This window comes from Scleropages formosus, chromosome 1, assembly GCF_900964775.1.
Source record: "Scleropages formosus chromosome 1, fSclFor1.1, whole genome shotgun sequence".
NCBI classification, from domain to species: Eukaryota; Metazoa; Chordata; class Actinopteri; order Osteoglossiformes; family Osteoglossidae; genus Scleropages; species Scleropages formosus.
The window spans coordinates 977,607-988,820 of record NC_041806.1 but is presented as its reverse complement, the minus strand read 5'-3'; the positions used below and the strand labels follow the sequence as shown (position 1 = coordinate 988,820).

The window sequence follows — 11,214 nt, the reverse complement described above, 5'->3', positions numbered from 1 at the left end:
AGGTGCGTTTCGGCAGTGGTGGGGTCTGCGCGCGTCCGGACACGGCCGTCTCAATTAATAAATAAAACATTTTTTATTTAAATATATATTATTTTAGAGGCTAGCGTCTTCAAAATGTCCTTTTCAATAAAGATATGCGGAGCAGCGCTGCTCTGCTCCCTTCATACGATTATCATTGTATGAGTGCCCCCCCCAACCACACACGCACACACACCTACACATACACAGAGCTGGGCGGGGACCGTCGGGACACCGGGACGTCTTAACCCTGCTAAAAGTATCATATTCTGCAAGAGAGCCGTCATCCGAGTAAAAATGTACTTGTCAACACGTTCATTGTACCACATTTACTTGACACGTGTGCGAAACAGCTGCAGCGCCGCCACGGCTACAAATATTAGTCGCGTTATGAAGTGATCAATACAGTGGTATACGGAAAGGATACAGAAAGGCGAGGCACGCGCTTGCCCAGGAGGGCGGGACGGCGCGCGCGGACGGTCGGGCGGCGACGAACTCCTCCGTGCCACCTTAAGCGCGTGCGCACCCGGCGCCATCGCCCCGGCAGTCCACCTTAAGCGCTTGCTGCAGCCGACGCACGCGTACGGTGGGGCTTCCGCCTCGCGCAGCGCCGGGGTTCGGAGCTGATCGCAGTAGCGCGTCGCAGGCGGTGGCGGCGTCACCGACACCGTCACCCCGAATCCGCAGCCAGGAACGCGCCCAGCGCCGGCAGCATGTCGGAACCGCGCTACCGCGACTGGATCCTTGAGACCATCGACTCGCTGCGCTCGCGCAAGGCGCGCCCGGACCTCGAGCGAATATGTCGCATGGTGCGCCGGCGCTACGGCTGGGACGCGGATCGCACCTGTGCCGAGCTCGAGAAGCTCATCCAGGAGCAGACGGTGCTGCGCGTGAGCTACAAGGGCTCCATCTCGTACCGCAACGCGGCCAAGGTGCAGCGCAAGAGCCGTAAGAAGCCCGAGCCGCCGCCACCGCCGCTGCCGGGGGAGCCACGCGCACTTCCCGCAGAGACACAGGGCGGCTGCGTTGGTGATGGTGGCGGCGGTGGCGCACACGGACCCGGGGACTCGGAGGACGCGCGGGAGCCCCGTTGCTTCCCCGAGCGGACCGAGGCCGCCCGCTGCCCGGACCCCCCGGAGCACCCGCAGCAGCCCGAGCGGAGCGGCGGGACCGGCGAGACGCCTCCGCAACGTGAGCCCGACCCGAACTCTAACCCGAGTCCGAACAACAACTGCCCGAGCCCGAGTCCGAGCGCGAGCTCCCCCGCGAGCGGAAACGGCGGCGCGAGGAGCCCGGCGAGGGACCGGCGGCAGGAGCGCCAGAAAGGGGGCAGTGCCGCGGGCAAGACGAGGGCGGCGCGAGGCGCCGAGGGAGGCTCCGCCGCGCACGAGGGCTCCGGCGACAAGAGCGGAAAAAGCTGCGCGCTCGCGCACCCCGGCAGTGGCCATCCGCCGCGGCACAAGCAGCACGCGACCCTCAAGCCCGGCGCGGTGCGGCTCGCGGCGAAAGGCGGGCGGCGCGGGGGTGCGGAACCCGACGGCGCGGACCTCGGCGATCGTCTGGTGGCCTCCGTTCGGACCCTGGCCGAGAAGAGCCGCGGGGGGGGCGCCGCCACCACCGCCGCCGCCGCCGCCGCCGCCGCACGGGGCCACGCGCCGCTCGGGCTCAAGGAGATTCTGGGCTTCCTGAGCTCGCAGGAGCGCCTCGCTCAGGAGAAGCTCACGCGCAGCAGGGTGAAGGTGGTGCTGGAGCGCGAGGTGGCCCGCGGGCGGCTGCGCAGGACGCGCTTCGGCAACATCACTCTGCCCGTGTCCGCGCGCCCCCGTCCCATCGCGCCGGGGGCGCCCAAGTCGTCCGCGCGCGCGCTGAAGAGCGCGCCGCGGGAGCGGCCCGCGACGGAAAAGGTGAGAAAGACGAGCATGTCGGACACGTCCTGCATCCCGCGCACTGCCGCTGCGGTTGGGGCTGCGTGGGTCGGGGGGGGTGTCCCCGGCGCGGGACGCCGACATGGACTGTAACGGGCTCGCGCGAACACTCGCGTCCACATTAAATATGACACATTTCGGTGCTCTGAGCTCCTCCTACCCGCTGTAGCCTGGTGATATTAGACTGCTCACTTTCCCGCCCGTCGTGTGTCTCTTACACACACACACACACACGCACACGCGTGTGCGCGCGCGCAAAGTGACAGAGAGGACGCACGGAGCTGGAGGTGCAACCCAGACCGTTATTTCCTGGTCTGTTGAGGGTGTTTCACTTTCTGTCATAAAGTATCTTTATTATCAGTCTTAGAGCTCATTAAACATGAGTCATGTGGAAAACATTTACACACACACACACATATATGTTTGGGACAAAACAGAGTGGAGGGGGGGCCACTGGACTGGGGGGGGTTTCTCTTCACATCGCTGTTGCCTTAACCGCTCCGCCACCTGCTGGCCGATCCATCACGTGCATCACTTTGTCTTCGTTGTCCATCCAGGTGGAGCTGAGGGAGGAGGAGCCCATGGAGACACACAATGCCGAGGAAGAGGGGGGCAAATGCTCACGGAGGGGCCACGATGGGGGCAACGAGACCCCCTGCTCCCTAGACAGTCCGTCCATGGACGCACCTGACCCCACTCCTATCCCTCCCCCACTCCTCCCTTGCCCCACTGTCCAGAGTGACATGGCAGACGCACACCCTGGGCCCACGGGGACGTCCCAGCCTCCGTCGTCGTCCTCCTCCTCACCTTCATCCTCCTCCTCCTTGTTCTCCTCGTCCTCGAGCTGCGTGGCGCCAAAGCAGGAAGGGGGCGCTGTGGAGATGTGTCCCGGTTCCAGCTGTCCCGCTGAGCACGAGCAGCAGGAGCTCCAGGCTGACACAGGTGTGTGTGTGTGTGTGTGTGTGTGTGTGTGTGTGTGTGTGTGTGTGTGAGAGATTGAGATTGAGATTGATGCTGGAGGCCCATCGTGCTGAGCATTTATTTGCTTCTCTGGCTGTTCTCCTCACAAGCACTTGGGCAATTTCTCAAGATTCATTTTCCAGTGTGTTTAATTTTTTTTATTTCCATTTTAAATCACATCTCTTCAGTCAGGTGTTTCCTAAAATTCCAATTTGGACTCAGCCTGTTTACCTTCTGCGCCGACAGCTGGCAGTGCAGCTCACTGGCACAGAGCAGCAGTTTGGGAGCCACTGCAGTTCAACTCACCTCCACAGTGTTTACTGCTGCTGCATGGTGTTGCTTAGGGCGTCCAATCAGTAACAGGGCGGGGGGAGGCAGGCAGGGTGCGCGTGTGTGTCCTTCCTCTCCGGTCACCTGGCTCAAATGTGTCCTCTCTCTCCCAGCAGGGGGCGCCGAGGGGGGGCTGCCGCTCAGGGCTGTGTGCCCATCGACAGGTGGCACAGAGCTAGGGGTGGAGGAGAATGCAGTGACACCTGACCAGCTGGCATCCAATGCACAGGTAACACCAGGGTCCCTCTGCCGGGGGTCTCTGTTCTGGGTGTGTGAGGTGTTTCTTGACCCCCATCTCTTCCCCCCCCCCCCCCCAGGACCAGGTGATGGCGGAGCCTGAGGAAGAACTGCAGACTTCCTGTGTTCCAGCCAATGGCTGTGAGTTTCTCCTTTACGTTATTACACTGTGTGTGTGTGTTTGGAGAGTGTAATGTGACTGCATGTTTGTACAAATTTGTGGTTGTTGTTGTTGTTGTTGTTCTCAAACCCCCCCCCCCCCCCCCCCTTATACCCCCCTCCCCAGGCTCGGACTTTAAGGTGGAAGGGGGCGTGGCCTCCTGCCTACTGACCCCCACGTCTTCCCCGCAGGATCTGGGTGCCGCCACGAAGGAGCAGAGGCTCAACGGGGAAGTGTAAGGGTCCCTGGGTGATCGTGGAGGGTCGGGGCTAGATGGGGCCGGGTCTTCCAGAGCCAGGCAAATGGAAACGCAGGCTGTGGGTTGTGGAACACTATGGTTTCTCTCTGTGGCTTCCCCGGCGCTGCTACTGTCCAGTTGTTTTCGATGAATAAATGCAACCTTCTTTGCCCTGTGACTCCGCCCCCACAGCATGGTGAAGATGGAGAAGAGCGCACAGAACCCTGTGGAGTGGACCGTGTCCGACGTGGTCAGCTACTTTGTTGCTGCTGGCTTTCCCGAGCAAGCTGCCGCCTTCCGCACGCAGGTGAGCTCCCCATCGCACGGAGTCACGGTGTGTGTGTGTGTGTGTGTGTGTGTGTGTGTGTGAGAGTGAGCGAGTGAGTTCAGGGCAGCTTAATGTAAACTGGACAGAGTGACAGTCCAGTGTATGTTTCTTTGCACTCGGGACACATACGCTAAATCCATGGGTAGTCTGCTTTCGCATCTTCTCACTCGTTTCACCTGCTGACTGTTGACTTGTTTCCATGGCATCACTTGAGCCAATGGGAATTGCTCCTTCGCCCGTACACTTTTCCCCTGGTAACGGTCCACATTCATTTTGAGATCAGTGTGAATATACTGTATAAAGAGCAGATAATAAAATGGCTTAGTTAACCATTTCCTATTGAGGCAAAGACGCAGTTTGTTCTGTGTCCATCGTTAAGTCACCCACAATCACCCCAAACGAGGAAAAAGTTTTGTAACATGAGCTGTTTTTGGAATTGCATGCAGTTGCAGCAAAAATGGGTCTGTATATTAATTTCTTCACCATTCCATGTCTGAAGGCCCCTGCGGTTCCAATGAATTTTCTTTTCATGTCATTCCATTTTAACTTTTTTTCTGTTCCTTTATGAATAAATGCAGAAATTAGCTTGGCTGACTAAGTAAGGTGAGCCAGTATAACAGTGAGCTACTCTGGAGTACTGGAGCTTGTCTACTGGAGCCAGGTCTGGAGGTAGTGTTCCTAGGCAAGCGCCTGGTGGCTGGGCAGCCCACGTAACCCGGCCGGGCTCAGCCCGGAAAGGTAACATGGGGGGACCGTGTGGGCCCACCACCTGCAAGGTTCGGCATGGGGTCGGTGGTAATACCTTTCAGGCAGTAGGAGGGGACAGCTTGGTGCATGGCATCACGGACCCCCGAGGCAGAAACTGGTGGCTCTTGGCACGTGGAATGTAACCTCACTGGGTGGAAAAGGAGCTGGAACTGGTGTGGGAGGTTGAGAGATACCAAGTAGATAGTTGGGCTCACCTCTACTCACAGTGTTGGCTCTAGAATGAAACTCCTCGATAGAGGGTGGTGTCTCTCCTACTCAGCAGCTGCATAGGGTGAGAGGCTCCGGGTGGGTGTGCAGATACTCACAAGCCCCTGGTTGGCTGCCAGACAGTTTGAGTTTGTCCCAGTGGGCGAGAGGGTCGCCTCAGTGCGATTTAAGGTCTCAGAGAGGAGAACTCTTGTTGTACGGCAGTTCAGAGTATTCAACCTTCTTGGAGAGAGTAGGTGGGGTTCTGGACAGGGCTCCACCTACAGACTCCATAGTCCTGCTGGGGGACTTCAACGCTCACGTTGGCAATGACTGGGAAATCTGGAGTGGGGTGATGAGGAAGAACGGCTTGCCCGATTGTAAGACGAGACAGGAGATGCAGTCGCCTGTAGCTATGGGCTTTTATTTGCCTAGACAGCGGAGAAGAACGGAGATGGGAAAGGGGGAACAGGTAGGGAAAGGTTTCGTGCTGGCTGGGAGAGTCGGGTCGATCAGGACGTGGGCTTCGTGTCAGGGATCGGGTCTGCGGTCGTCTCAGTCTGGTTCTCCTCCTCGGTCTCTTCTCTCTACTGCTGGGCACCGGGGAAGAAATACGGGATGAAATCAGCCCCAGCTGTGGCTGCTTTAACCCCGTCTCCGCCCCCTTCCCGGGCGGCCTCGGCGTGCTACACCGATCTAAACCCGAATATTGAAATGTTTTTGGACTTCTGTGCTACTCATGGTTTGTCCATAACAAACACCATGTTCGAACACAAGGATGCTCATAAGTGTACTTGGTACCAGAGCTCCTTGGGCCAAAGGTCAATGATTGACTTTGTAGTCGTTTCATCTGACTTGAGGCCACGTATTTTGGACACTCAGGTGAAGAGAGGTTCTGAGCTGTCAACCTGTCACTATCTGGTGGTGAGCTGGATCAGATGGCGAGGAAAAATGATGGACAGACCCGGTAGGCCCAAGCGTTTAGTGAGGGTGTGCTGGGAACGACTGTCGAAGGACCCTGTCCGGAATGATTTTAACTCCCACCTCCGTGAGAACTTCTCCCATGTCCCGGGGGAGGTAGGGGACATGGAGTCTGAATGGACCCTGTTCAAAACCTCCAGGAAGCAGCCAGGCACAGCTGTGGCCAAAAGCTTGTTGGTGCTAGTCACGGTGGCAACCCAAGAACCTGCTGGTGAGGGAAGCCGTCAAGCTGAAGAAGGAGGCCTTTAGGGTCTGGTTGGCTCTGGGGACTCCTGACTCAGCAGGTAGGTACCAGCAGGCAAAAAGGCAGCTGTGGTTGCAGAAGCAAAATTCAGAGCATGGGAGGAGTATGGAGAGGCCATGGAAAGTGAGTTTTGGTCGGTGTCAAAATCATTCTGGAGAACCATCCGGCAGCTCGGGAGGGGTTGGAGGAGCTTAACTCAAGCTGTGCTCAGGAAAGGTAGAGAACCTCTGACTTCAAGCAAGGATGTTGTTGGGAGGTGGAAGGAGCACTTTGAGGAACTCCTAAACCCGAGAGATATGCCTCCCTTACAGGAGTCAGGGCCAGAGGCTTCCGGGGTATCGTGGTTCATTTCGCTGGTGGAAGTCACTGAGTTAGGTGGAAAGCTTCACAGTGGCAAAGCACCGGATGTGGATGAAATTCGCCCGGAACTGCTTAAGGCCCTGGATTTTGTAGGGTTGTCATGGCTGACACGCCTCTGCAATGTTGCATGGACCTCAGAGACAGTGCCTTTGGATTGGTAAACTGGGGTGGTGGTCCCTATCTTTAAAAAAGGGGACTGGAGAGTGTGTGCCAACTATCGGGGTATCACACTTCTCAGCCTCCCTGAGAAAGTCTATTCCAGGGTGCTGGAAAGGAGGCTCTGGCCAATAGTTGAACCTCGGATTGAAAAGGAACAATGCGGATTCTGTCCTGGCCATGGAACAGCGGACCAGCTTTTTACCCTCTCACAGATAATTGAAGGGGCATGGGAGTTCGCTAATCCAGTCTACACGTGTTTTGTGGACTTGGAGAAGGCTTACGATCATGTTCCCTGAGAAATTCTGTGGGAGGTGCTTCGGGAGTATGGGGGGCCGGGGCCACTACTGTGGGCCATTCAGTCTCTGTACACACGGAGCGAGAGCTGTCCCCACATACTCGGCATTAAGTCAAGCCCATTCAGTGTGGGTGTTTGACTCCGTCAAGGTTGTGCCTTGTCCCCACTCCTGTATGTGGTTTTCATGGACAGGATATCAAGGCACAGCCGAGGTCAGGAGGGCATTCTGTGTGGGGGCCGAATGGTGACGTCTCTGCTTTTTGCGGATGATGTTGTCCTTTTGGCACCATCACATGGATGCCTCCAACACGCACTGGAACGGTTTGCAGCCGAGTGTGAAGCGGTTGGGATGAGGATCAGCACCTCCAAGTCTGAGTCCATGGTTCTCTCACGGAAAAGGATAGTATGCCCCCTCCAGGTAAGGGGAGAGAATTTGCCCCAGGTGGAGGAGTTCAAGTATCTTGGGGTCTTGTTCACGAGTGAGGGGAGAAGGGAGCGCGAGATCGGCCGCAGACCGGGAGCAGCGGCAGCAGTAATGCGGTCGCTGTACCGGACTGTAGTGGTGAAGGGGGAGCTGAGCCATAAGGCGAAGCTCTCCATTTACCGGTCGATCTACGTCCCTACTCTCACCTATAGAAAACTCTGGGTGATGACCGAAAGAATAAGATCATGGATGCAAGCAGCTAAAATGAGTTTTCTCCACAGGGTGCTGGGACTCACTCTCCGTGACAGGGTGAGGAGTTCGGACATCCGGGAGGAACTCAGATTAGAGCCGTGACTCCTCCACATTGAGAGGAGCCAGTTGAGGTGGTTCGGGCATCTGGTAAGGATGCCCCCTGGGTGCCTCCCTTTGGAGGTATACCAGACACGGCCAACTGGGACGAGGCCCCGAGGTCGGCCCAGGACCCGCTGGAGAGATTATATCTCTGTTGTCCTGGGAACGGCTGGGGATCCTCCGGGTTGAGCTGGAGGAAGTTGCCGGGGACAGGGGCAGCTTGGGCCTCTCTGCTTTCCGTATTGCCTCCGCAACTCTAGAAGGACTAAGCGGCTAAGAAAATGCATGCATGGATGGATGGACGAATACTCTCAGAAATCTAATTTTTGTTCACCAAACATGAAGAGTCTCGGCTACATAAAATAATTTGATAAAGCCCTCTGTGAAGGGTCCAATTGCTTAATGTGTATCCCACGTGCAAGAATGTAGCTGTATCAGGTGAGCCACAAGTGTGCTTAAATTGGGAACATCCTGGAGTGTGTGTGTGTGTGTGTGTGTGTGTGTGTGTGTGTGTGTGTGTGTGTGTGTGTGTGTGTGTGCTCTGTTACGGAGCACGTGCGCCTACAAAATGAAAATGGGAAAATCACGATCAGCTGTAGGGTGAGGTCTCCTTGTGTTCCTGTGCATTATCCTGGGAGACTCTTCCTAAGCTCTGAGCGGAGGCCTGAAGCGGTCTAGTCCCATCCTGCGCCGATCATCACATGTTCCAGTCCTTTCCTCCCTTCTGGGAAGCAGCGCAGGGCAAGGAGAACGGGACAACAAAGCACAAAAACGGCCTTTTCTCTCAAGCTGTGTCCCTTGTGATCCTCTGAAGTGCACATTGTGCTCCATGTCCGCTGTCGGCTTCCAGTCCCAGAACGAATTTAACTTGTCTGAAATTTGAGCTGCTGCCGTGGTGTGTCACCTCAGTGTTACCGATGACACCCACTCGTTTAATTCCCGCTGCCATTTCCACCCTCGCGCTTGTATTGCCGAGATACGCACTTGCTCGTCTCTGTAAACAGTCGTACTTGTTGTATGGTATTGATTTGTCAGACAGCCGTTGCCCATTTGCATTTCGTTCGCTGACCCTACTTGAGCTGACGAGCCGTTCCCTTGCATTTACGAGGTCCGAATGTGCATTTTGACGCACCTTCTGGTGTAATGAATGCGTGACCACTGAGTGTCATTTGAGCATAATTGGTCAGATGACCTCTGACTTGCATATTGCTGCAGTGCAGTGCGATATGGTCAGCGTGAGGCCAAACAGTCTTCTTTCCCCCCACCTTCTGCTCCACGCTTAGCCCCGTTACATTGCTATACTGTACAGTGTGCAAATGTCCGTGACTGTTTATCTATAGCCGCAAGGTGTTCATGGGAAGTGTAGTCCAGTGTGTGAAACCATCACCACATCACCTTGGGCACCCATGCCACCAGCTGCTGGGTGGTTTGACACTCTGTCTGCCTTTGTCCGCAGGAAATAGACGGGAAGTCCCTCCTCCTCATGCAGCGCAACGACGTGCTCACGGGTCTCTCCATTAGGCTTGGCCCTGCCCTCAAGATCTACGAGCGCCACGTAAAGGTGCTGCAGCGAAGCCACTTCCAGGACGACAGCGCGCTCTGCTGATGCGCTGTGGGAAGGGCGCACGTGCTTGGACGTAACCGCGTGCATACGCATACGTGGACACGCAACTGTTACGTGATGCTACACATGCAGTCACACGTATCCGTGCACTTGTACATGCAGAGAGATCCACTCTCGCTCTCTCTCTCGCTCGCACGCACACACCCACGGGCTCGAGGCAGTCTGCCGACCCGGTCCCGCCGTTGACCGGGATGAGGAGCACAGCAGTAGGACCGCCCGCGCCACGACCCCACCCTCAGAGACCATACCACTCTGCAGTGACATCGCAGCTCCGCCCCCGAGCTCAGGCGACGAGGCGTCCTTAGTTGCCGCATCTGCAACCCAGTCAGCCTCCTGCCAGGTGGCCACCAGCAAGCGCCTCACCTGTCTCCATGGCAACCGAGGAATATTCCACCCCACCGCCGTGCACCCTGTAGACTACATCCGAGTCACGGGGACAGAGGAGAAGAGAACCCATTCATCCACCTTTATACTAGTGCTGTTTTTCTCCGGGCAACTTTGTCGGCAGAGGGCGTCCCTGAGGGGGCGGGGGGTGCAACAAAGGCAAGAAGACAATGTCCAGAGGAACTTTGCCATCGCTCGTCCCCTGTGCGCCGCTGCCAAGCTTTGGACCAGCAGCTTTTAACACAAGATGAGTGCAGCGCAAGGCCTGGCCACGGAGGGGCGCCACCTTGCCTGTGTGCAGCAGAGCAAACGGATGGGCAATGGGGACAGACAGCCCTTGACCGAATGCCCACTGGCCAACCCAAGAGTAGCAATACTGTGCCTCCAGTAGAGGGAGCCCTGGAGCTCTGCACCCTGTTTGTTTGACCCTCGCTTTTTAAGTATTTTACCAGCTTTCTACCGACTACAAATAATCGTTCATTTTTTTTTTTCATTCCTTTCTGTTCACACCCGTCTTCTCTGCTTTTTACCTTCTGTGAGTGAACAGGGTGTGAGAGGTAGACAAACGTCGTGTTACGGAGGTGAAATGTTCGATTCGCTCGAAAGGCCCCTCGATTTCATCAACCTCCTGGTATTTGACCTCACCTTTACCCTGAAGCGAAGGGCCTCGGCCGGCGTCGCGAAGCCTGTTTCAGGCGTACAGTAATGTGCGGTTTGTGAGCTGTAAGATGCATTTCTCATGCCGATAAAGACATTTTGCAAAAAAGAGGTGAGCGCAGCTCTAGCCGCTTTGAGTGTCGCCTTCCCAGTGTTCTCCTGTCTTACTTCTGCTTCCCATCAATTGCGATTCATGGGTCAAGGTTCTTTTGGTAACGTTTTTTTCGATGCAGTTTTATTTAAAAGAACCCCTCGTCCGTCTGTTACGGAGTTGACCGTGACTTCTTGCCTGGTGGCTCAGTGAGAAATGGCACAACGAGCTCATCCCCCTCCTGCAATAGTCGGATGATGTGTATATACTACGGTATTAATCATTTTTTTTTAAGTCACAGTTGAAATGTTATTGCTTGTTTTCAAGTTTTTTAAAGAATTTTTTAAAATAAAAATATTAAAGTGTGATGTGGTTCCTTTTAATTTAGGTTAAATTGTAACATGTTCAGGCGGTATAAATTTTCACGTCAGTTGTTATAAAGCAGCAAATTATTTTCCATTAAAGATTTATCGATTGACCCACAATGGTAAAAG

At 55.8% G+C, this 11,214-nt stretch overlaps 1 protein-coding gene across 2 annotated transcripts; it reads left to right on the top strand.

The window, feature by feature from the left end:
* The first annotated feature begins 567 nt into the window (after window positions 1-567).
* samd1b (sterile alpha motif domain containing 1b) lies at window positions 568-11,086 on the top strand. Of its 2 annotated transcripts, none has more exons than XM_029252155.1 (7): window positions 568-1,922; window positions 2,501-2,885; window positions 3,350-3,462; window positions 3,551-3,611; window positions 3,757-3,865; window positions 4,061-4,175; window positions 9,421-11,086. In XM_029252155.1, exons 1-7 carry the CDS (start codon window positions 732-734, stop codon window positions 9,568-9,570), a joined length of 2,124 nt encoding a protein of 707 aa, XP_029107988.1. In that variant the 5' UTR covers window positions 568-731; the 3' UTR covers window positions 9,571-11,086. The 2 variants fall into 2 exon arrangements, with proteins under 2 accessions (XP_029107988.1, XP_029107986.1); XM_029252153.1 differs by having other exon boundaries at window positions 3,347-3,462.
* The last annotated feature ends 128 nt before the right edge of the window (window positions 11,087-11,214 follow it).